This window comes from Schistocerca cancellata, chromosome 5 (genome assembly GCF_023864275.1).
Source record: "Schistocerca cancellata isolate TAMUIC-IGC-003103 chromosome 5, iqSchCanc2.1, whole genome shotgun sequence".
Classification (NCBI taxonomy): Eukaryota; Metazoa; Arthropoda; class Insecta; order Orthoptera; family Acrididae; genus Schistocerca; species Schistocerca cancellata.
In genome coordinates this window covers 514777243-514804035 of record NC_064630.1, presented here as the reverse complement: position 1 = coordinate 514804035, position 26793 = coordinate 514777243, and the positions used below count along the sequence as shown (strand labels likewise).

Here is a 26793-nt window from a genome sequence, read left to right as displayed (position 1 = left end):
GCAATAGCCTCTGCTTCCTCAGCACCTTCTGAATTTTATTATTAAACCACAGTTGATCTTTTCCGTCCTTTGTCCATTTACTGAACAGATAACTCTCCAGACCACAATTCATAATCTGTTTGAACTTTGCACACAATTCGTCTATGTCCGTCTTACTGGAACTAAGTGACATCAATTCACTCCCTAAGTAAGATGCTAACAACTGGTTATCTGCTCTATCTAGCAGGATGACTCTCCTAGCCTTCTGTACTGATTTATTAACTTTCGTAACCATAGTTGCTATAATAACATCCTGATCACTAATCCTCATTTCTATAATGACACTGTCAAGAAGGTCCTGTCTATCTGTAGCTACAAGGTCTACGATACTTCCATTGCATGTGGACTGCTGAGCTAGCTGCTCAAGACAATTTCCAGGAACACGTTCAAAAGTATTTTGCATGACTGTCTGCCTGTACCAGACACAGAAATCACAGTCTGTAATGCATAGGTTAAGGTCACTTCCAAATAGTATTGCATGATCAGTGTATTTATACACTACTGGCCATGAACTTTCTTTGAAGAACTCTAGGAATGACACAGCAGAATTGGGCAGCCAGTAAAAACATCCAACAGTTAACTTGATTTCACCTACAGCTGTTATACATGACCACATAACTTCACTGTCACACTCTCAACGCAGGCAATATTTTTGTCAACTGCAATGAACATTACCCATCCTATGCCTCTAATCAGTCTTTCCGATATCCATTCCATGACTCACTAAATATCTCAGGGCTTTCCACTTTGGATTTCAGCCAGCTCTCAGTCCCAAGAATAATTTGGGAACTTTATTATGAATACTTTGACACTTTGCTGACAAAATGTTTACAGTTGAGGTGTCTTTACTCTCAACACGGTCTGACTTCTCTTGCTGCATATCGACTGGTGAGTGTTCATCACAGTACCTCAAACAACCATCTAGCCTAAAAGCTCTCATGAGTACTCCACAAGTACACTGCTGCCAGAATAGCTGCTTCCTTTGTGTAGTGCACTCCTGACCTGTCAGGGGGAGTCCTACAGGCCTCCACATGATAACACAGGTCTATGTTCTTTTGTTGTTTGGTTTTGGAGTTGCTCTTAGCAACTAAACATACCTATCTCTCTAACTGATCAACATTACAATAAAACTGAATCCAGTATATGTAACTGAACATTATTTCAGGTATGGGAGCTTCAGGTACAATTATCCTATCAGTGGTAACTCAGAACTAATATACACCAAAAATACTGCAAGAAGGTGGACCGATCCTCAGTGTAACGGCTGGCAATTCATCTGCCCCTATTTTGGCCAAACAATCTGGTACTCTGGTTTGCTCAGGTGGAGGCCAGTTTTTGTTATGCTGGTACCACAGCACCCACAACCAAATTCACACTTGCAGAGAGTCAGTTAGACCAGCCTTACGCATCAGATGTATAAGAGAGCAATATTGCTCTGCCTTTAGTGAATGCCTATGACAGGCAAGAAACAAAACTGATTCGTAGAGTCACCACATTTCAGGAGGATCGCACCAAGCAAGTACTGATGCAGGGAGATGCGGGTGATTGGGAACTGTCACAGTACCTGTGGCACTTTAGGAGTAAGGCTGACAATGGGACAGCACCCAACTATCTTCTACACACATTACGGAGCAGCCAGCTATCATTGCAAGTAAAGGTGATCAAAGCCACCGAAATGGAGATGCCCCTGGACACTGTGCTGCAACTGGTGGACTGCTTTCTAGAAGCCATCACTCCAAGCCAGGTTAGTTGTGTGTCAGAGCCATGTAGTTGCGCAACTGCACACCTTACAGTCTAGCACTTATATTTTAATGCTCTGTCAACAAAAGTGGACATGCTGTGCGCTCAGATCGGTACATTATTGTCATAAGATGAACCAAAACAATAACTGCAGATGATCTAGGAGCTGATCATCACCCCAATCTATGCATGGACAATCCCGCCCCTGGTAGCTGAGTGGTCAGTGCGATGGAATGTCATACCTAACGGCCCGGGTTTGATTCCCACCACCTGTCTGACCATGTCATGGTGCCTGTTAATATCTGACAGAGTATCTGCCCAGAAGAATTTAATAGATACAGGCTCCAACCTGAGTATTCTGTGCAGGATGTCACTGCATTGTTGTAGGTGATCAACAGCATTACGTCTGTTCACTGCAAACAATTCTATCATTGCAATGAATGACACACACTGAGAAAAATTAAACTTGAGACTATGTTGTCAGTTTCTGTGGGATTTTTCAGTAGTGGACATCAGTGAGGTGATCATTGGAGCAGGTTTTTTTGGTACACTACCAAACTCTTGCCAAACGTGGCTGATGCCCAATTAATGAACAATGTTACAGGACTTATGGCCACAGGGTACCCTGAAACACCACAGAACATGATGTCAGGGCAATATAAGTTGTTGACAAAGAATACCGCTCGGTGCTCTGAGAGTTTCTGACCTTGAGGAGACCTCTAGGTGCACCAGAACAATACATAGGGACCACGGATGGACCAGCTGTGTCTTGTAGGCCTATGAGGTTAGTGCCAGGGTACTTTGCCATCACGAAGGGGGAGTAACATGATGCAGTGAGAGGGTATCATCAGACCACCAAATAGCCTATGGGCATCTGCCCTGCATTTATTTCAAATGAATGGAGGAGCCTGGCACTACCCCATATGATAGTTGATGGACTACAACCAAACATTTCATGAGGTGACAATATTTAGTGTACTCAGCTTCACAAAGGCTTACATCTAGATTCCTGTGGCAGCAGAGGATAATGTTATTCGAGTTATTTGAGTGAAAATTCATGACATTTGGACTACACAATGCTGCACACATCCAGCAGCTATTAATTGACTCTACCTTGCATGGGCTACCACTTTTTTTGTCTGTACTTAGACAATATGCTTGTGTTTTCATCATCCAAGGATCTACACGGCCAACATCTCAGCATTTAGAACATTATGGTGTCATGCTGAACATGATCAAATGTATGTCTGGGCAGCCAGAAGCTGAATTTCTAGGACACTGAATATCTTCTGCAGGTTAATTGCCACTGAACAGAAAAGTTGAAGGCATTCTGCAGCTGCCTAGACTGAATGCTATTGAAGCATTTCATAGGTACTTAGATATGCTTAATTTCTACTGTTGGCATTTACCACTGGAAAAACAAGAACTGTTGACCACAGTACCAGCTGGGCTGAAAGTCAAGAGCAGTTTCCCTGTGCAGTTGACTCAGGAAATGCATCTGGCATTCAAAATGATGAAACAATGCTTGGCAAAAGCATCACTGTTGGCACATCCCAAACTTGACACTCCTCTAGCATTACTGGTGGACACCAGTCAGTTGGCTATTGGCATGGCTCTTAAAAATCGGATAGACAATGCATGGTAGCCACTCGCATATTTTTCTCATAAGTTATCACCATCACGACAGGTATAGAGTACCTATGTTCGAGAGCTCTTGGCTATTTATGATGCAACAAAGTATTTCCGACTGCAGATTGAAGCAAGAGAGTTCACCATATACATGGAATGCAAGCTGTTGAATTACGCTTTTAAGAGGAACAGTATCATCTTTTCTCTTGGTTGTATAACCACCAGGAATTTATTAGCCAATTCAACATTAACAAAGTTGCGGTGGCCAGCATATTACAGCCTGTGAGCATTACAGTACTCTCCAAGAATCAACAAGAGGATCCAAAATCACGTGCACTGCTGCAAGATGACACCACAGACTTGCAGCTGCAACTAGCTGACACTACTGGAGAAGACTTTCAACTGTACTGTGAAGTGTTCTGAAGACAAGTGTTCAACAGACTACACAATCTCTGTCATCTCGGAGTTTGACTGACATTCAAGTTGGTGTCACAACGTTTTTTGTGGCCACGAATGGAACAGGACTGCTGTGAGTGGACATGAACATGCAACTCTGTAAGATCTTAGATCATGTACACATGCTGATAGGTGATTTTCCAGATGTGCCCTCACACTTTGCCCATGTTCACCTCAATGTGGTGGGACCGCTTCCTCCACTAGACAGCCAGCAATATTTACTGACTATGATAGACAAGTATACACATCTGCTGGAGGCAGTTCCAACCAATAGCATATCAGCAGAAACTATAGCCTCTATGTTTACATTGACACGACTAGTGAGGTTTGGTTGCCCATTGCACATAACCACTGACAGGGGCTGAAAGTTTTAATTGGATCTGTTTGCCCAGCTGGCAAAATTTTGTACCTACAAAATAAGTTACCATCCTGCCAGCAACAGCATGACTGAACAATAGCATCAAACACTGAAGGCAGTGCTCATGTGCCAAGTGAGTTCATGAATGTCTGCACTTCCCATAGCTTTGCTCTGCATATGAAACACCTATAAACCTGGCATGTACATCTGCAATGGAGCTTGTTTACAGCAAGACATGGCATCTGCCTGGAGAATTCATTGACTCCAACTCTCTTACAAATGCAACACAGTATCAATCAGAGTTTCGTGTCATTTGTGGGAGCATACCAACCTGTTCCAACCTTCCAAGTAAGGCCTCCAGGCATGGTTCTCCATCAATTTTGGTGCACAACAATCTTAAGAACTGCTCGCATGTAATGTCATGGACAAACTATGTCACAGGTAGCAAGAGAACTGCACCAGAAATGACTGTGGAGAGGCCCTTGGATGTTGGCACACCAGGTACATGTAGTCTGTGGCCATGAGCTCGGCCCCAGTCCACCACCAGCAATGGAGGGTGAAACTTTGACAATGCCAATCACTCATGCTGATGAAACATCAGAAAAATCTTCAGATGAGCATCAGCTGAAGAACCAGAGACAGAAACCAATAAGCAGTTTGTCAACAAGTGGCCAGGAAAGCTTTAAAAATTTTATTAATGAGTATTGTGTTGAAGAGCTCAACATGTACTGTGGTACAACATCATACCTACAAACCCTAAGGTTAGGAATTCAGACAGTTTACAAGTAACCAGCATGAGATGTCTTTAAGTCTGATTAAGTAGTTCGAGAGAGTAGTGATAAGGTTTTCACTATAATGAGCATGGAAGGTTGCAGTGTAAGAGTCATTAACACATTGCCATTAGATCCAGTGATATTCAGATATTTATATGTAATGGGATGGTAACTAGTTTATCAGAACATAATAGCCACCTGTTAATAATAAAACATGAGGACCAAATAGGTTTAAATCACAAAAATTAAAATTAATGTGAAACAAATTAGCAGCCTATTACTTACTCAAAACAAAACAGAGAATGCTCTGGGGAAAGTTACAAAGCAGCTGCTGTAGCTGAAAAATTGAACTCTCTTTTAAACATATTACTACAACATTTTGACTGGATATAGGTGTAGCCAAGACACAGCAGGCTTTCAGTAGGACACCAGTGATTTAAGGAAAAATAGGAAAGAGGAGGAACATCCTACTCTTAGATAGTTATCACAGAATGATTGTAGGTCAGTTGCAGTATGAAAAATTGGGAAACAAGTACAGGTCACAAATTACTTCAAGCCAGATGCAAGCATTAGCCAAATGGTAAAAGGCAAAGGTTTCAGTAAGAAGAATCATGTTGTAATAGTTGATGCAGTAGGTAACAGTACTAACAGTGATTAGGGCTACAGTATTGAGAGGACCTTGTAAAGATAACTGTTGGAATGGACTCTACAAATGATGAGTTTGGGTCAGCCTCTGTTGAACAGTTCTGTGAATTAGGTCAACATGGAGTCAACCCCAGCTGCTTCCTTCAAGTGTGGGGTCAAACACAGTTTACGTTGCTGTTGATGCTATTGGGAGGGGGGTTTTACCAAGCATCCCATATATCTCAACAGGAATGGACTGTACTGATAACTGAATATCTGGTGGGAAAGGGGGGGGGGAGGGGAGAATGGGGACACTGACACTGATAGGCATAACACTGTTTACTGAAGTGAGGGTAGCACCTTTTAAGTGTAAACTCAGATTTCAAGCTACCATTATCAAGAAGTAAAAACGACTGAAAATTTTGAGCCTAAATATGAGACAGTAAAAAAGGACGTTACAGTGAGCTTACTACATCAAAATAGTGAAGGGTTAGAAATAGAATCAATGAACTTCTAATTGGTTTATAAGAAGTGCAACATGCAATCACATAGATGTAATATATGTTTCTGAACATTACTTGAGCAATGATAGAGGGATGCTGAATATTGATGGATATATCTTAGCATCCAGTTACTGAAGATCAAGTATCAAGTATGGAGGAGTTGCCACTTACAATAAGAAGGGATAGAAAAATATGAAAATTTCATATCAATACATTTTGCAGTGTAAAACGTAAACAAAAGCAATTCAGAGAAAGAAGGGAACAGTAGCTTTTGAAATGTGGTGCTGCCGAAGAATACTGAATATTAGATGGATAGATCATGTAGCTAATGAAGAGGTACCGAACAGAATTAGGGAGAAAAGAAATTTGTGGCACAATTCAACTTGTTAATAGCACACATTCTGAGGCATCAAGGAATCATCATTTTATTGTTGGAGGGGTCTGTGGGAGGGTAAAAACTGTAGAGAGGGGCCAAGAGATGAATACAGTAAGCCAGTTAAAATGGCTGTAAAGGCTTTCACAGGCTAGAGTAACATGGAGAGCTGCACGAAACCAGTCTTTGGACTGAAGACAACAACAACAACAACAACAACAACAACAACAACAACAACAGCAACACTGTAGTTGCAGTAGTGTCAGGAGTCCAGACATTATTATGTGCCAGGATGGTCAATTCAGGATGGCATGCTGGACGGTGGGTGTGTACTACCAGTTCCTCGGCATTTGTAGAATCAGAAATGCTCCATTAGCACATAAAATCTTTATTCTTTGAGATGTTCATACAATTGATGTTGACAGTGATCCAAAGGCATTCTCTGACCCCCAAGCAGCTGTGGCTACCTTAGCAAAGCATAATGTGGCATATGTGGCTGCAGCAATGTGTGGTGAGTGTCAGCTGGTTGCTACAGCAGTTGGCCAAGCACATAGCATGTTGGCTCCAAACCCAAGACACCTTGGAGATGCCCAGAGGCCAGCTGGATGGTGCTAATTCAAGATCCAGTAGCATCAGGTCTAAAAGCAGCCTGCACACCAGCACCTAGAAGCAGATTAGCCCCCTATGGCACCATTGAGTGACAGGGAGTATGTCTCGGTGTCTTCAGCACTTGAGGACAAGATACTGCTAGGATTCCAGCAACAAGTATTAATAGTTGCTTGACCCAGTTTTGTTATGACAGGGTGACATGTAATTGACCAAGGTGGATCAGCACTGGGCTATGGCATGATCTCATTCAGCTCACTACTAGGGTGAGCTTGGTCTTGCACATGCTGTGTCAACAATATTCCAGCCCTGGCAACAGGTTTTAATAGCCATCTGGCTTGCCCTTCCTAGCCATGAGATGTGAAGCCTGTGCATAGGGGTGTTGGTGTAACACTGTTCTGAACCTACCCAAAACACAGCAAGCTCTCAGTAGGAAACTAGTGGTTTAAGGAAAAGCAGGAAAAGAAAGAACATCCTGCTCTTAGGTAGAAATCATTGAAGAAGTTAAGGTCAGCTGCCATAAGAAAAAATGGGAAACAAGTAACATCTTACACATTAATTCAAGCCAAATGCAAGCCTTAACCAAGTGATAATGGCATAGTTCTTTGTACAAAGGTACTGGAAAGGATAATCATGTTGTAATAGTTGGTGCAGCAGGAACCAGTACTAACAGTGACTGGAGTTACAATACTGAGACTGACCTGATACAGACAGCTTTGGCAATGAACTCTACAAATGATGACTTGTTTTTGTTTGCGGGTGTTCTGGTCAGCCCCCACTGAACAGAGATCAAATGCCTGTTCCAGGTGTTGGTTGCTGCTGATGTCATTCACAGGTAGGGTTTTACAAGGCATCCCTGCCTCTCAACAAGAATGGGAAAGGAAATTGTCTGTACTGCTTGCTGAATCTTTATGGGCAGTGGGGGACACTGACACTCATGGGCATAACATTGTGTTCACTAGTGGGAGGGAAGCACCTTTGTTACAGTTAACTCAGATTTCAGGTTACCATTATCAAAACAAGTAAGCACAACTGAAATTTCTGAGCCTAAAAAAAGTGGAGATAAAAAAGGAGATTAAAGCAAACTTATTGCATCACAATATGGGAGGATCAGAAATAGAATCAATGAACTTCTGATATGTTAAGATCTGCAGCCTGCACTCAAGTAGAAGTAATATGTGTTTCTGGAAATTATTTGACCACAGGTATACACTATGTGATCAAAAGTATCCGGACATCTGGCTGAAAACGACTTACAAGTTCGTGGTGCCCTCCATCAGTAATGCTGGAATTCAATATGGTGTTGGCCCACCATTAGCCTTGATGACATCTTCCACTCTTGCAGACATACGTTCCATCAGGTGCTGGAAGGTTTTTTGGGGAATGTCAGCCCATTCTTCATGGAGTGCTGCACCGAGAAGAGATATCGATGCTGGTCAGTGAGGCCTGGCACGAAGTCGGCATTCCAAAGCATCCCAAAGGTGTTCTATAGGATTCAGATCAGGACTCAGTGCAGGCCTGTCCATTACAAGGATGTTGTTGCCATGGAACCATTCTGCCACAAGCTGTGCATTATGAACAGGTGCTTGATCATGTTGAAAGATGCAATCACAATCCCTGAATTGCTCTTCAACAGTGGGAAGCATGAAGGTGCTTAAAACATCAATGTAGGCCTGTGCTGTGATAGTGCCATGCAAAACAACAAGGAGTGCAAGCCCCCTCCATGAAAAACACGACCACACCATAACACCACCGCCTCTGAATTTTTACACACGCTGGCAGATGATGTTCATCGGGCATTTACCGTACCCACACCTGCTATCGGATTGCCACATTGTGTACCATGATTCATCACTCCACACAATGTTTTTCCACTGTTCAATTGTCCAATGTTTATGCTCCTTACACCAAGCGAGGTGTCGTTTAACATTTACCTGTGTGATGTGTGGCTTATGAGCACTTGCACAACCATTGAAATCCAAGTTTTCTCACCTCCCATCTAACTGTCATAGTACTTGCAGTAAATCCTGATGTAGTTTGGAATTCCTTGTGATGGTCTGTATAGATATCTGCCTATTACATATTATGACCCTTTTCAACTGTTGGTGGCTGTGTCAGTCAACAGAGGAGGTCAGCCTGTATGCTTTTGTGCTGTACATGACCCTTCACATTTCCACTTCACTATCACATTGGCAACAGTGGACCTAGGGATGTTTAGGAGTAATGAAATCTAGCATACAGACGTGTGACACAAGTGACATCCAATCATATGACCACGTTCGAAGTCCGTGAGTTTGCAGAGTGCCCCATTCTGCTCTCTCACAATGTCTAATGACTACTGAGGTCGCTGATATGGAGTACCTGGCAGTAGGTGGCAGCACAATGCACCTAATATGAAAACATATGATTTTGAAGGTGTCTGGGTACTTTTGATCACATAATGTAGTATGTTGAATATTGATGGATATAGCTTAGTGTCCCATTACTGCTGGTCAGGTATGGAGAAAGGAGGAGTTGCCACTTACATTAAGAAGGGATCCATGTACAAAAATATTGATATCCATACCTTTTGTAGCAATCAACAATTTGAAGATTGTGCTGCTGAAATAGTGTGTATAAGACTCCATCTGGTAATTCTGAAATATTTATGAAACAACTCGATGCATTATTGAACTTCTTCACTCCCAACATCATTTGGTAATTTTAAGGTGAAATTTAAATTTTCAGAGCTTATCTATTTTAGGGCTATACATGAGCCGTTTGCCACTTCATACAATTTAGTTCCTCTTATGTGGTTTTGCAACAACAATTATGGGGACCAGCAACATTGTTATTGACAACACTTTTATAGATTTGTTAAGACACCAAAGTCATAGTGTAATTCCCTTAGTTAAAGGCCTCTCAGACCACAATGGTCACTTGATGACATTTAGTATCAGAATGAATGACAGAAATAAAAATGAATGGAAAACTACAAGATTATTAAAGTAAAAGGGACTGAGGAATTCAAGAAGAGTTTGTGAATACAGACTGGAAAGATTTGCACAAGACCTTGGCATTAATGAAAATTATAATTTATTCTATAATATAGTTATAGGATACATTGACAATCGTTTTCACAGGAGATTAATCAGTAGAAGCAGATTAAATGCGCATAAACCCTGCATTACAAGTAGATTCAGAATATCATACAAAACCAACAGAAGAATCTACTTGGTGTCAAGGGTTAATGTGCTGTCAGCACTGAATGTAATTAGAGATAGAGCACATGCTCAGATGTTTCAAGAATGGGGAAGGAAATCTGCCATGGCCTTTGAAAAGAATCATCCCAGCATTTGCTGGGAACAATTTAGGGAAATCACAGAAAAACCAAATCTGGATGGCTGGATATAGATTTGAGCCATCAGCCTCCTAAATGCAAGTCCAGTGTGCTAACCAAGTCATCAGAGTATTAAAATGTATGGAATTGGCTCTGAGCACTATGCGACTTAACTTCTGAAGACATCAGTCTGTATGGAACTCCAAGAAAAAATAAGCTCCTTCATCAAAAAGATAATAACTATTAGGAACAGTTAGAAATGATACAGGAAAAAGAAATTAAGAAAATGAAGAAATTTCTTTAAAGGTAACCAATCAACTTATTAAAGATAGTGCCAAAATTGTAGAACTTTTTTGTAACTTTTTATTCTGGATACCAGATAATTTAGACTTGAACACTTCCTTGGTAGACAGTCAATAGCTCCGAAGAATAGACTTCTGAAACAAGCTTGAAAAAACTCAACTTTATTCTGTACCTCCTACAGACATTTTCAGTGTTATCAACTATCTTAAAAATAAATATGTAGTGGTTATGAAAAAATCAGCAGTAAAATAATGAAATCTGTTCAGCTGAACTTTGTAGTATTATCACACCATAACCATAATCACAATTAAGTCCACATCTGAAAGTTGGGTCGTTAATGAAATACAATACTTAACACTGAAAGCATGTTTATTAAGGTCACATATATATAGACAGAACAGAACTGCATCCTGAATGGAGAGTGGTGCTGTTTATACAAGTATATAATATTCCAGAATATGCAAACATTACAAAGATAAGGAATTTAGAGAACCTTCCAGAAATGATAAATACGAAATATCAAATATTTGCCAGTGATCAGATTTAAACTTCTGACCTGTAGCTTGCCAGCCACAACACAGACTGCTACTCCACACTGCATGCAGCACAGCTTACAGCAATATATTGAATTGATGATGACAATGATGATGAAGTCCCATACTCCCTGACAGAGCATAGGGGAATGACACAGGAGACCTGTGCCGCTATACTAGGCAACATCCTAATGGAGGTGGCATGCCATTGCCTTCCTCTGACCATAATGAGGATGAATTATAATGATGAAGACGACACAACAACACCCAGTCATCTTGAGGCAGGTGAAAATCCCTGACCCCCTCAGGAATCGAACCCGGGACCCGTGTTCGGGAAACTAGAATGCTACCGCAAGACCACGAGCTAGTGGCTGGCAAGCTGCAGGTCAGAAGTTTAAATCTGATCACTGGCAAACTGATATTTAGTATCTATCATTTCTGGAATATTATATGCATCCATTCAGGATGCAATTCTGGTCCGTCTATATATTGGTGACCTTAATAAACATGCTTTCAGTGCTAAGTATTGTATTTCATTAACAACCCAACTTTCAGATGTGGACTTAATTGTGATTATGGTTATGGTGTGATAATATTACAAAGTTCAGCTGAACAGATTTCATTATTTTACCACTGATTTCTTCATAACCACTACATATTTATTTTTAAGAGAGTTGATAACACTGAAAATGTCTGTAGGAAGTACAGAATAAAGTTGAGTTTTTTCTGGCTTGTTCCAGAAGTCTCATACACAATTCCTTATCTTTGTAATGTTTGCATATTCTGGAATATTATATGCTTGTATAAACAGCACCAATCTCCATTCAGGATGCAATTCTGGTCTGTCTATTTATTGGTGACCTTAATAAACATGCTTTCAGTGCTAAGTTTTGTATTTCATTAATGACCCAACTTTCATATGTGGACTTAATTGTGATTATGGTTATGGTGTGATAATATTACGAAGTTCAGCTGAACAGATTTCATTATTTTACCACTGATTTCTTCATAACCACTACATATTTATTTTTAAGAGAGTTGATAACACTGAAAATGTCTGTAGGAGGTACAGAATAAAGTTGAGTTTTTTCTGGCTTGTTCCAGAAGTCTCATACACAATTAATCCTTTTGCTGTGATGCTTTCCCAGAGGGACTAAAATATGCGTTGTCAAGCCACTTAATAAAAAGAAGATAAAACAATGGTAAAGAGGTAAAAACACACCTCATTATTGCCTGTATTTTCAAAAATTTTGAAGAAGTCTATGTACTATAGACTTTATAAACATTTAGTACAAGAAAACACACTCAGTAGCAAACAGTTTGGAGTTCTAAAAGGACTGTCAACTGAACAGGCTGTATTTACCTTGACAGCTGGTTTATTAGAATCAATAAACCACAAATTACTACAATTGGAAATATGAAATATTTTGGACTTGTCTAAGGGTTTCGATTGTGTGAACTATTCGATTCTAATGCAAAAGTTAAAATATTACTGAACAGTAGTGACAACATGTTCGTGGTTTTCATTTGACCAAAAGTAACACATTCCAGTTTCATGTCAATCAGAACAATATGCTATCACAATCTGAAGCAATCAAACATGATGTACCATAAGATTCAATGTTGGGTCCTCTATTGTCTCTGATATAGTTTCACAAGATACAAATATTGTTCTTTTTGTAAACATACAAGTACAGGAGTAAAAAATGGTACCAATCCCCTTGCAGCTAATGAAATATTTGGAAACATCCACATATGTTTCAAAGCAAATGTATTATTATTTACTTTTGACAAGACTCAGTGATACAGTTCAGTGCTTCTCACAGAACTCCATAAATTACAAAAATAAGTTTCTTAAATAATGAAATACAAGAATTAGAGGATGTTGAGTTTTTGGAGAACAGATAAGCTACAATCTTGTTTGGAAAAACCACCACCTAGAATTAATGAAGCACCTTAGTTTAGCTATTTTACAATAAATTTATTTTCTGCTAAAGGTGCTTTAAAAATCAAGAAACCAGCTAATTCTGCATATATCAATTCACTAATGCATTATGGAATCATGCTCTGAGAAATTCAACTTACATGGACAGTATGTAGAACATTATGCAAAATCCCCTTAGAAAGCTGAGTATTTTGACAACAGTGTCACTACACACACACACACACACACACACACACACACACACACACACACATAGGGCATTTCAAAGTCTTTGCAACAAATGTCTAGAGGTGGCTCCCAAAATGGCACCATGTTGGTTATGAGATGCAGATGTAATGAAATATTTTGATACAAAGAGTATTCAAAGACTGCTTTCAAACAAAAACTAATTTAAGTTCTTCAATGATCTGTGATAAAAGCGAGCTGCATATACTTACCTTTTGTTTATTTCTTTATCGCTCCATGTAAGAAGTACTTCATTGAATGTAATATTAAATGCCTTTAACTTTGTAACCTATTGGAGAAACATATTAATTTAGTCTGACTTTTTTAACACTGTAATCAAAAAGTTAGAACATCAGTCAAAAATGAAAGTAACCAATAAAAGAAAAGCATTTTTGCACCAATATTAACTAGTGGCAGAAGTGTAACACAGGAAAGTAACAAAAATTAATATTCAAACACTTCTTCCAGAGTAAAAGGGAACAGGAAGAAAGGAAAATTTATAATCTGGCAGAAATAAAATAAAATCTGCTTTTAGAATGACACAGGTTTTTGTATGAACAGAAATTAAAACAAAAAAAAAAAAAAATACTGAAGATAGGTTGGATGGTGGTAGTGGAGGCATGTTTACAGCTGTAAATAATGTAGTGATATCTAGAGATGCTCTTTGAAACTGGACCCAAAATTGCCAATCTCTATACTATTATGCCTAAATCCTTTAGTGTTAAGGACAGACTGCTTGAGACACTAATATTTCTAGCATCAGTGACTGATAAAGTAACAATTATGAAGAAATAACATTACACCAATTTCATTTTGATAGTCATGCACATTCAAGAGCAAAACAGAGCAGATATCTGATAAATGAAGCATTTCTGGACATATATTTATTTGAACTTTTTTACCTGTATCGAGTTAAAGAATGACTCATAAACTCCTGGAGCTCTGTTCTTCAGCACTCAATATAATAATATAACCAAGTATCACATCATACAAAATTACTGATACAGCTGTAATAGTTGAAGTTAAATGGCAATTTTATGAATTCCAAAATAATTACATGCAAACATACTTCAATTGTTTCTCTATGTTAATTAATCTGTGCTATGAAACTAGTTTGTCTGATTCCTTTAATTGTACATATTCTGGTAAATGTGTATCCATCATTATAGTAGTCACGCATGTCCCAAAAATGCCAGTATACATATACAGAGTGGACTGTTGCAGTGTTGTGGTGGTACAGTGGGAACCACACTAGTTTTTCATTCATATTTTTGTATTAACGTCGGATTGAGTCTCTTCAGTGACAGTCTTTTTATTTTAGTTTGTTAATTGTAAATAACATTTCTGTGTTATTTATTTATGCTATTTACTGTGCAGTGATTCTTCCTGACTCATCTCTCTAACTTCAGCCTACTCTTCATCACTACTTGATTGTTAGCTGAGTCTATATTCGCTCCTGCATACACCTTACAATCTAGTATCTGACTTTGGAATCTCTGCCTGATCATGATGTCATTTAACTGAAATCTTCCCATATCTCCCAGCCTTTTTAAAGTATATCTCCTCCTCTTGTGATTCTTGAACTAGCTGAAATTTATTTCAGAACTCACTTATTCTTTCTTCTCTCTCATCCTTAGTAACAAGTCGATATTCTTCTGTAACCTTTCATCTACTCCTTCTCCTGCAACAGAATTCCAGTCCCTCATGACTATTTGATTTTCATCTCCATTTATGAACTGAATTACTAATTAAGTGTCATATACTTAATCTATTCATCTTCAGATTCTAGCGTCAGCATGTGCACCTAAACTATCATTGTCAGTGTTGGTTTGCTGTTGAATCTGACGAGAACAACAGTAACTCCCTCTCTGCCTTACCTTATTATTAATAAGAAAACCTACTCCCGTTGTACCATTTTCTGCTGCTGTTGATGTTACCCTATACTCATCTGACTAGAAATCCTTGTCTTCTTTCCATTTCATTTCATTGACCCCCTCTATATCTAGACTGAGCCTTAGCTATTCCGTTTTCATAATTTCTAACTTCCCTTCCAGCTTCTGACATTCCACACCCTGATTCATAGAACTTTATCCTTGAATTGAGTGTTCAACCTTTTTCTCATAGTCACCTCCTCCTTGGCAGTCCTGCCCAAAAGATCTGAATGGGGGACTAGTCTGGAATTTTTTACCAATGGAGAGATCATCATTACACATCTTCAGTTACAGGCCACATGTCCTGTGGATACATATTATGTATCATTAATGCTGTGTTTTCCATTGCCTTCTGAATCCTCAAGCTGTTGATCATTGCTGATTCTTCCACCTTCAGAGCCAGTTTCCCACTCCAAGGGCAAGAGAGTGCCCTGAGCCTCTGTTTGCTCCTCCATCTCCTTTCACAAAGCTGTTGGCTAAATGAGGGTTACTTCTTATGCCATAAGTCTTCGGCTGTCATTTTTATTCAGAATTTAAGCAATGATGGTGTTTGAACCCAGGACCATGGACATTTTGATTACTAGTCAAAGTCACTACCTCTAGACCACAGTCTAGGTTTACTGGACATAAAAGAAGCCAAACAGGGCACAGAGTACAAACACTGCTTGAGTAACTGAAAAATCCATTAAATTCCACAGACCACACAATTTTCACACCCTTTTGGGGAAGCTGGTTAAGAGGATGGCAGATGTGAACAGGCTGGAGCAAAAACTTAGCATAATAAGAACTGTTGCCCAAAATGGACTGCAGCTCCTTCAGGTTCTTGAGCACTGGCAGATATACTGTGGTTTTGGTTTACTTAGGCAATCTTTACTAAGCACATGTCTCCAAAAAATGTACCTTTTGGGCAAAAAACTACATTTTTCCAATTTTCTATGAAGGCAGTTTTCCAGTAGGCATTGGAAAACCACCTGCAGATTGCATAAATGCTCCTGTCATAAGTAGCCCATGAGATAGATGTCATAAAGAATGTTAACAATATAACAAATGTCCTTAATCGAATGCTAAAAGTATTTTTGATTGATTCCTGGGACAGACAAAATTCTAAGAACCAAGTGCTTACACTGGTAAGGCCCAAAGGTGATGCTGAGCACTAAGAAACACTGAGAAGTGGCATCCAATGGCAACTGTAGGTGCGTGTTGTGCAAGCTGATGCAGTAAAAATCATGGCCCCCTGATAAAAACACCAACAGCTCATCTGTATGTGGAATGGCAAACAATTCTGTGATACATTGCACTTTGACTATCTATTTAAAATTGCTACAAAGAATCATAGCACCATCTGGTTTCTAAATCACCACCAAAAGGTTTGTCTAATGACTGGGTGAAATAAAAAAAATGGCTCTGAGCACTATGGGACTTAACATCTGCGGTCATCAGTCCCCTAGAACTTAGAACTACTTAAACCTAACTAACCTAAGGACATCACACACATCCATGCCCAAGGCAGGATTCGAACCTGCGACCGTAGTAGTCGCGCAGTTCCGGACTGAGCGCCTGAACCGCTAGACCACCGCGGCCGGCGGGTGAAATAGGAGGGACAAAGTTGAGTTCTGGCTAATGCAACAAATCACCACTGACCTTGTCATGCATGATGAAGGGAATAGGGTGGGGTGACAAAATTTAGGTAATGCTCTTGGCTTAATGGTGACATTGGCTTGAAATTTGCCACCCTGTCTAAGGTATTCTCAAAACAAACAAATTGGTTGTACAATTACAGTAAAGCATCCAAGTATAGAAAGGGGACTGATTAAGACACTAATTGGACTGTGTCAATGATCTGGAATCCAAAAAAGCAAAACTATGTCCAGCTGAAAAATAATTTGCCCAAACGGTGAATTTACCTCTAACAACATAAGTTGTGATTCTCCATTCTTATGACAGGCTGAGATGCAAAACTGCCTCCATTAATGCAATATGCTATTTACTATAAGATACTACTTGGCATAGCAGTCATTGCAACACAGGGCAGCCCAAGAACCTAGACATGTCTGAGCTAATTAGGCTGCCTGTTTCCACAGTGTTGACCTGAAACTCAGTTGGTCACCCGTCCATGACCTACTGGAAACTCAAACTCCATCTGGAAAGCCTCAGAAGGCCCAGCAGTACTGATTGCAACTAACCAGACAAGGCCAATGCCCGGATTTGGACCTCAGAGTTGGGTGCTAATCTGACAATCATATCCCTACACAAAACTTCCTTGCAGATTGAAACCGTGTGCCGGATTGGGACTCAAGTCCAGGACATTTGCCTTTCTTGGGCAATATTGTGAAATGTGACATCTTACTGCTACCTTCAATTGCTGGTGCTGTTGTTCCATGAGTCCATTAGCTCCTGGGTGGTAAGCAGTAGTGCAGATATGCTTCATGCCTAGGAGGATGGTGAATGCTATAAATAAATACAATTCAGATTGTGTAGCCTTGATCTGTGGAAACATGAAGAGGCAGAGAAAAATGTACAATCCATCCTCAAAAGAATATAGTTGCCACAGTTTCAGTGGTCATATTAATCATAGGGAAGGCTTCTGCCCAATTCAAAAAGCGGTCGATGACTGTAAAGGAGTAAACTTTCAGATGATGATAATAGCTCAATTATGTCGAACTAGATGGGCTCAAATCATCAGTTAGTTGCTCAAAATATGCTAAGTAGTGCTATGAAAATCTTCTCTATCATAGACCTGTTATGCTGAAGATGATATTGGTACTTTGCCAAAATCTCTTTTTTCGATGTAGAACAGCCAATATTATAGAAGATTCTCCCAGCACACATTTGTTATGTGATATTCAGCAGTCATTCTATAACTGGACCAGTGCATCTTATCCCTGATCTCATATATAGTCTGGACAATTCCAAGTGTCCACCCATGCTGTTGCAATTTTCACATTGACCAATAATAAACCAATGTTGTTGTTGTTGTGGTCTTCAGTCCTGAAACTGGTTTGATGCAGCTCTCCATGCTACTCTATCCTGTGCAAGCTTCTTCATCTCCCAGTACCTACTGCAACCTACATCCTTCTGAATCTGCTTGGTGTATTCATCTCTTGGTCTCCCTCTACAATTTTTACCCTCCATGCTGCCCTCCAATACTAAATTGGTGATCCCTTGATGCCTCAGAACATGTCCTACCAACTGATCCCTTCTTCTAGTCAAGTTGTGCCACAAACTTCTCTTCTCCCCAATCCTCTTCAACACCTCCTCATTAGTTATGTGATCTACTCATCTAATCTTCAGCATTCTTCTGTAGCACCACATTTCGAAAGCTTCTATTCTCTTCTTGTCTAAATTATTTATCGTCCATGTTTCACTTCCATAAATGGCTACACTCCATACAAATACTTTCAGAAACGACTTCCTGACACTTAAATCTATATTCGATGTTAACAAATTTCTCTTCTTCAGAAAAGCTTGCCTTGCCATTGCCAGTCTACATTTTATATCCTCTCTACTTCGACCATCATCAGTTATTTTGCTCCCCAAATAGCAGAACTCCTTTACTACTTTAAGTGTCTGATTTCCTAACCCAATTCCCTCAGCATCACCTGACTTAATTCGACTACATTCCATTATCCTTGTTTTCCTTTTGTTGATGTTCATCTTATATCCTCCTTTCAAGACACTATCCATTCCATTCAACTGCTCTTTCAAGTCCTTTGTTGTCTCTGACAAATTACAATGTCATCGGCGAACCTCAAAAAGATGGCACATTCTTTTGTGAAGTTTAATTTCTCCCTTCTCAGGAGCTAGGCTATACTCATGTTGTTCCAGTTGATTTGTAATTTTTCAGTACTGGATTACCATTTGTACTTCTTGAACTGTCATATCATCAATTTGTGTTTCTGCTGTGTAGTACAGCAGTACGTCATTCTGGTTTGAGACACCTGCATGAATTTTCTTTAAGTATTTTTATCATTTATTCATAATTTCCTGTTTTACAGTCAACATATATTATTGTCCATCCTCCATCCTTACATTTTGCAACATATGGTTTGTGTTCTTAGCTCATTTCTGTTAATTTCTTGTAGATTTTCCTTCTTTCATTTGAGTGACAGTGCTCTTCCATCTGTTTTGTCTTCATTCTTACTTCTTGCTCCCTTTTTCTTCTGTATATTTTTGCTGTTCTCTTTTCACTGAAGAAATCCTACTCTGCTCTTATATTTTGGTGGGGCAATCCTTGTGCAACTAGTAAAATAACATATTTAATGCAATCCCATTCTTCATCTGTGTAGTCTTCTACTTCTTTCTTTCCATGCTGTTCTTGGGCTAGCTGCAAAACAATCCTGTAATGACAGAATAATTTATAATACAAAAAATAAAGCATATCAGTCTGCCATGTAAGAAAAAAAATAGAAAATGGAGAGTTTTGATAACATTATGAAGAGGATAGGTTGCTGTCCACCATAAGGTAGAGATGATGAGTCAGAGACAGGCACAAAAAGTCTGATAAACAAATAAGCTTTTCCTTTATCAGTCTTATTGTTGTGCTTGTCTGTGATGCAGTGTCACCACCATAGCACTCTATCCTTTTCATAACATTGTTGTTATTCAATCCTAGATTTTCAGTTGTCTGAAATGGAGAGTTTTGTAATCCCTGAGTTAGAGGGCAAAAGACAATTATTAACACTTGTTGATTATACTGAAATACAGAACAAATGACCCTATGCTTTGTCTAGGACTACAGATTTTCAGTTGACAGAAGGACAACTTCAATTATGGTGATGGAAACCGCTCATGAGTGAAGCTGAAATTAGTATGATAGCTAAATGGAACAGCAGACTGAAGAAGTACAAATTAACCCTTTCAGACCAAATTTTTTTCTGAAGGAAGGGATTTTATTTTCTTTCTTGTGTTCTAATGCTCTTAGGTGGTTTTTTAATGATTTTTGATGCAAATTTTATACACATACATGTACCAATTTTCAAAATGCACTTTGTATGTTTGGCTTCTTTCTACACACTAAAATAATTAATTTTGAAATGTTCACTATTGTAATAAATAAACTGACCATTCAATAATTGCCATGCAAAGTAACAATAACAATAATGAGTTATACAGTGGAATATAACTAACAAACCACTTCTGCTTATTCTGGTGCCCACAAACTGCTGAATATCACTACATTCACTTGTTGATATTTTTATAGTTATGCCCAACAAGTGGAAGCACTTGTGGATGGGGGAAAGACTGAACATTCACAAATGTGTACACAGGGTTTCCATGGAAGAAAAATATCTTTGTTGCAGCTAATACACAAAAGTACACAATTGTAGCCAGAGGGTCTGAAAGGGTTAATAGTCATAAGTGGATGGTAATATACTCAGATCTCAAGAAGGTCCAGTCATAACATTAAGTCCTAGCATAAAAAGCATAATGCAGAGTCATTGTTGATACTCCAATTGGCTGCAGAGAGGAATACATGAGCTAGCAAATGGAGGTTGCTCAGGGTCTGTAGCCACATGGCCTGAAATCAGCTGGCTGAAGGGCCCATCTGACTTGCCAGCCAAAAATGATATGTTGTTCACTGTTTGCAATGATCCCACTGTATGTATATATAGTGAGACTTATCAACTGAACAGCATCATCCATTGAAATGTCTGGTGGGATTATAAAAGATAGAGACAAACAAAAACATAACTACATACAGTAAGGGAAAGAGATGTAATGAAGCACACTGATAGTATGGCACTGTCCATGGATACATCTGGAAGGATTACAAGAGGGAAAGACAAAGACATAACAACATAAGGATAAGGGACAAGAATAGAGTAATCAATGATACAAACCACAAGGCAAACTTTGCAAATGAGGATTTTTCCAAGTATTTCAGAGAAAGACAACAAAAATCCCAAATATGTACAGCAACCATAAATAATTATGCAAAACCTACATTATTTTATTACCAACCACAGAGCATGATATTAGCAGAAGAGTACAAATACTAAAAATAAAAAGTTAGCAGGCCTAGATGACATACTAATCTGTATACTGAACAAATGTATAAAGAGCACACAAGTTCTGTCAATAAACTGAATAAATGAGTCATTATTAAACTTACCAGAGTATTTAAAACAAGAAAGAGTTGTTCCTCTGCTAAAGAAACATAATGAAAAATATGTACAAAGTACAGGCCCAGTTCCCTGTTATCATCCTTCCCAAAAATATAAAATCCATTATGACAAATAGCTAACTGACTTACTTGAATGAACAAAATTTTCTAAAGTGCATTACACAGCAGGTTCAGAAGTGCAGAATCTGCCATTTTTGAGTTTACAAAAGTGGTACTTAATATTGTTGACAAGGATCAGTGTGACACAGGCATATTCCTAGATATGTCCCAGGTTTCTGATCCTACTGGCCGTAAGATCCTACTAAATAAGCTTAGGAATAAGAGGTGTAGCTAACAACTGGTTCTAGTCATACATAACAGATAGGACATACAGTATAGAGGTAACACAAACCTCAAATAAGGCAATATTCTAGTAAAACACCTATAAGAATGCAAATAAATTAATGTGGGACTTCCTCAATACTGTTTGTGATACACAAGAATGTCTTTTTCAGTAGTGTTAGTCACAGGAAAAGAAGTTCTCTTTGCTGATTACAACATTATAGTTACATACTGAGAAAACAAGAGTATTCCTGAGAAATAATGCAAATGAAACCCTCCAGCAATTAACAATTTGTTGATCTGCAATAAACTTACATTGAACATAAAGAAAATAAATATCATGTTTAGTGACCCCACCAAATGTGCAAATGGAAGTTACAGGCGTATCAATATGCATATCATCATACATGTCTAGTGAGGGCATCTGCAGCAGGAAAGCAGCTGACACTGCAGGCCAGTCAGATGAACTTCTGTAGCAGGCAAATATAAGTCTGCCAAGCAGCTAGATCACTTCAGTTGCTAGTATCTGATTTTCCTCTGCAAGTGAGCTATGACCACCATTGCTGTTTACTTGACCAATTTAGCTGTGTGCTGGATAGTGTTTTAGCTGATGACTGTATGGTTTCCATCACAGTATGATTTAAGTGGAACTATGCTTAATATCATAATTTCCATATGCATGGATAATGGAGTAGTAATGCTCTAGCTCATCTCAGTTTCCATCACGAATGATTGCTCATATTATTCCTGTAAAATCTATTATTGTTTGGTTTCATAGACAATTTTAAACTGTTGATACATAACATTTATTTGTGTTTAATAAATACTGTTTGACTTAATGTAAGGGTTACCATGAATTTCAGTCCAAAAAGGGAAGATGGCATCAACATAAATGTAGACAGTAACCCCATAGATTGCATAATAAAATTTCTATGAAGGAAAAGCACTCCTCAGCTAAAGTAGTGTGGACACACACAGACTCTTACAAAGAGAATGTCATCAGTATGTCCATATGAGTCCAACCATCAGTGTATAACAGTTAGTTCTTTTCTGTTACATACTGTTCACACATACACTCCATTTTCATCCACAGAATTCTTTTTTAGGGAACAAATGCACAAAATACGAACACAGGCAGAGCCACTTAAGGAACTTCACACAAGCAACTTTTCATTTGATGTCACCTCCCCCTCTTTTAGCTGGTACTATTTCACTCCTGTAAGTTTCCACTACACATTGTGGTATGTCCTGAAAACAAAGCTTGCATTTGGGTGCTTGGTGCACGAAGTGGCTGCCATGAATAGTGATTTGCCATGTATAGAAACTTCCCACTGTGGCACCTCTGCTGCCCCTCTCATCTCGATGTCCCAAGAGGTGGTTAGGGTCACTTGGACCTTAAACTGGCCCTGAACACATATTTGAAACCACAGAAAAGGGACATAAGTATAATAACCCTAAATAGTAATTGGGCTCATAGTAAAATTCTGTTCAAAATATGAGAAATTTTAACTACACCATAAGAGTACATTTACCAGTCATTTAAGTGTATAAAAAAAGACTTGATAATTACTTCCTCAACAGCTCTGTCCATGACCATGTAACAAGATCTAGTATGAACTTGCATTTACCATGAAATAATATATAAAAAACTTGAAACAGCATTTCATAACAAGGAATAAAATCACACAACAAACTGCCTAAGGAGATTAAAGAAATTACTACAACAATCTTACTTTAAACAAATTTAGTTACAAAGTACCCAGAAACATATAAATTTACAAAGAGAACATTATGAAATTTTCCTCTTGAAAGGTCTCATGTGTATATTATTACATATTTTCAGAGATCACTGATAAATTTGAACATGGTTGCATTATTTTCTTATAATTTTTATAAAAGAGAAAAATTACTTTCCCAGACAGTTCAAAAAGACAGATATAAAATTCAAATAATCAAAGATTTAATCTGATCTGCCTATCAAGTCATATTTTGACAAAGAAAAAGAAAGTAATTGGATATTTCATAGGGGAGATGGGTGAAGACAGTTGGCATTACATAAACTAAGAAGAAGTTAAAGCACTGCCGGAGAATAGTATAAGAAACATTTATTGTGGGTAAGAGATTTTTAATATTTAAGATTTCAAATACATATTTCTCAATCTTTTCACAAACAATACAATTTCAATGCTTTAGTGCCTGTAAATTCAAATTCACATAATTCTGCATGACTAAACACATTCTCTAAAAGTGCTTACCTTTCCAAATGAAGGACTGTTATTCTCTGATGAACAAAAAAATATAAGAGCGACTGTTGGTAATGTCAATGGAAGAAAAATTTGTAGCAACTTCCTGTTGCTTACAGCTTCTAGCTGCAGTCGTTTTGGTCCCTAAAATTTTTTTGCAAGATGAATCAGTGGATGAAAAAGCATTAAAGTTTCTTATATTTAAGAATACAAATTAATGGGAAAATGTAGTGTGTGTAAAACTGAGATGTGTTGCAGTGTAATTCTAACTATTCATACTTCTTGAGTTTGTTGGAGAGAATCAATTTCATTGACCATAAAAGAAACACAAATTGAGAAATGTTAGGGTGTGTTAATTTCTTAATGTATTAACAAGTCAATAAAAAATTTAAAAACTTAGGATCTTGCAGCAGGGAATCAGAGCATAATTAATCAGAACATAATTTTAAAATGTAAAGCCACTCAAATTACTGTGTTTACCAAACAGAATTTCGTTACATCACAAGGCATTCTATATTATAAGCGGCAGATTAGTGTAACTATGTTGACATCAAACTGTGTTTTAACTATTTTTTCTAAGATGAATATTATTAACTCAACAAATTACCTCAGCATCTCTCATCCGTCTTCTTAATTCATAATCAGGGAAAGAGGGAAACTGAGCGTCTTTCCAAATCTGATATGGATTTGTTTCAAAATTATTCAAAATGTAGATGGCATAACTGGTGTTGGAATCTAGAACAATTTCATTCAATTCAGAAATAATTTTAAAAATTTAATGGCACTGACATCAGGACAGAGAATGCTAAAAATGACAAGGTACAAACAGCTTAATACATACATAAATAAATAAGTAAGTAAAGTAATAACAGAAAGTAGAAAAAACTGAAAGGTACTGATGGTATTTTATCTTTTGAAATAACCCACTCATTTCAGAAGCTTGGAAAGTGACCAACTGAATTTGCCTATGCAATTAAATATTTTTAGAAGACCATTTCCTATCAGTGTCCTCCATTAACGTTTGGAGTGGAATAATAGAATACAAAACACAGGGTAACCAATTATTCAATTGTTGTGCACAAGAATATTTCAGATATTATTAAATGCCATAATAATATCATATACTCTGTTATAAAGAAAAAATTTAAAAATTCAATGAGAGATAGATGCCAGGACGAGAAATGCAAAAATATGTGACAACTACTAGACAGCAAAACTCCAGTATTGGATATGCCACTGTATTACTTATAGAAAAATCTGTTTCCTTATTAATAGCTCGCAACAAGTTATTTAAACTGCTTCTACATTTTGTGGTAGGGTATATTAAACAAATCATATCAACTGTACCCAAAACATATATAAGAATATCTAATAATAATTATACTGTATTATTTTTTTACATGTCCACTTTAAGCTTTGTTACTTGTCTTCAATTTGTGTTTTTGTTAATCTGAGGATACAATATCGGAAAATAGCGACATGAAGATTACTCAAAACAAACAAACAATTGCAGTTTTAAGTTTCTCATCAAGTTGCAACTGAACTCATTCAATTGCAAATCTTAAGGGTCTTTGTAGTAGAATGTAAATTCTACTGTGAACACTTGAAAGGATGTGTGGCCTACTTGAAAATTTTTGTGTGTCTTTTATTGTGGGTGACTACATTGCAGTTCATCTGGAATTAATTTTCAGTTTTTGTTATTAAGTACAAAAAGTCATAAAAAAGTAAATACAATGGGAAGAGAAGGCAAGAATTCAGAGAAGAACAATGCAAGAATTTTGAGGAAATATTTACAAAACATGTTGTTACTAGTTACCTAAAGTTATGTATGAACCCAAAGATTGACACTAATCTGTCTGTCTCTGTCTCACTCCCTCTTTAATTGCAGTCTTTATGTGTCTGACTTTGTGTGTTATGCTGTCCAGTTTATCTGAGAAATATATCTGTCTGAAGTGCAGTGGGTTCTAAATACTTCAAGTACTGTGGTGGGTTTATATCTGCAAGTGTAAGAAGAAACACAAAAGGGTGTCAGAAGTTACACAATGAACTCACATCATTGCAACATTACATGCAACAACTGCTGTAGACATTGCCAATGTTGCAATTATATCAGCTGATGAATATGCTGATCTACTGTTCAAGCTTATTCAAGCATACACTAAAACACTTACAACTGGATTTTGAACTGTGGTGCTTAATGTTGCTGTGAAGCCCACAGAAAATCAATCATCATTCACATCCAAATAGTAGTACTTTCTCTATTGTAGAATACCACTTATCATATGACCCAACAGTTAAGAATTACTTCTTATGCTTCCACTTCGCATTGCAGCTAAGACAAATTCCAGCTGAACTGCATGTTAACTATGCTCATGTTCATATGTGTGCAGAATTAAACCAAACAATGGAAAGGCCTGGGTGGAATAACAACAATATGAAAATGATAGATTGCTACTCACCACATAGAGGAGGTGCTGAGTCACAGCCAAGTACAAAGAAAAAGACTGCTAAAATATTAAGGTTTCTGACATGCTCTTTCTTCGAAAACAGAAAATACACAAATATTCACACAAGCACAACGCACGAACCCATGGCCACAGTTCCTGGCTCTGGACCCCTAGCTGCAATCATATCTACATCTACATCTACATCTGCATCTATACTCTGGAAATCACTGTGAGGTGCATGGCAGAGAGTATGTCCCATAATATCAGTTATTATGGTTTCTTTCTGTTCCATTCATGTAGG

The 26793-nt window shown here is 38.0% G+C and overlaps 1 protein-coding gene across 7 annotated transcripts in view; it reads right to left on the bottom strand.

The window, feature by feature from the left end:
• LOC126188253 (alpha-L-iduronidase) overlaps window positions 1-26793 on the bottom strand; it is a 252380-nt gene that overhangs the window by 16100 nt on the left and 209487 nt on the right. For all 7 annotated transcript variants that reach the window (XM_049929820.1, XM_049929815.1, XM_049929813.1 and 4 more), the window contains 3 exons: window positions 24653-24780; window positions 24058-24189; window positions 13639-13715 (listed from right to left, as the gene is read on the bottom strand). In XM_049929820.1, coding sequence (XP_049785777.1) covers window positions 13639-13715; window positions 24058-24189; window positions 24653-24780 — 337 coding nt within the window. The remainder of the gene's footprint in view (window positions 1-13638; window positions 13716-24057; window positions 24190-24652; window positions 24781-26793) is intronic.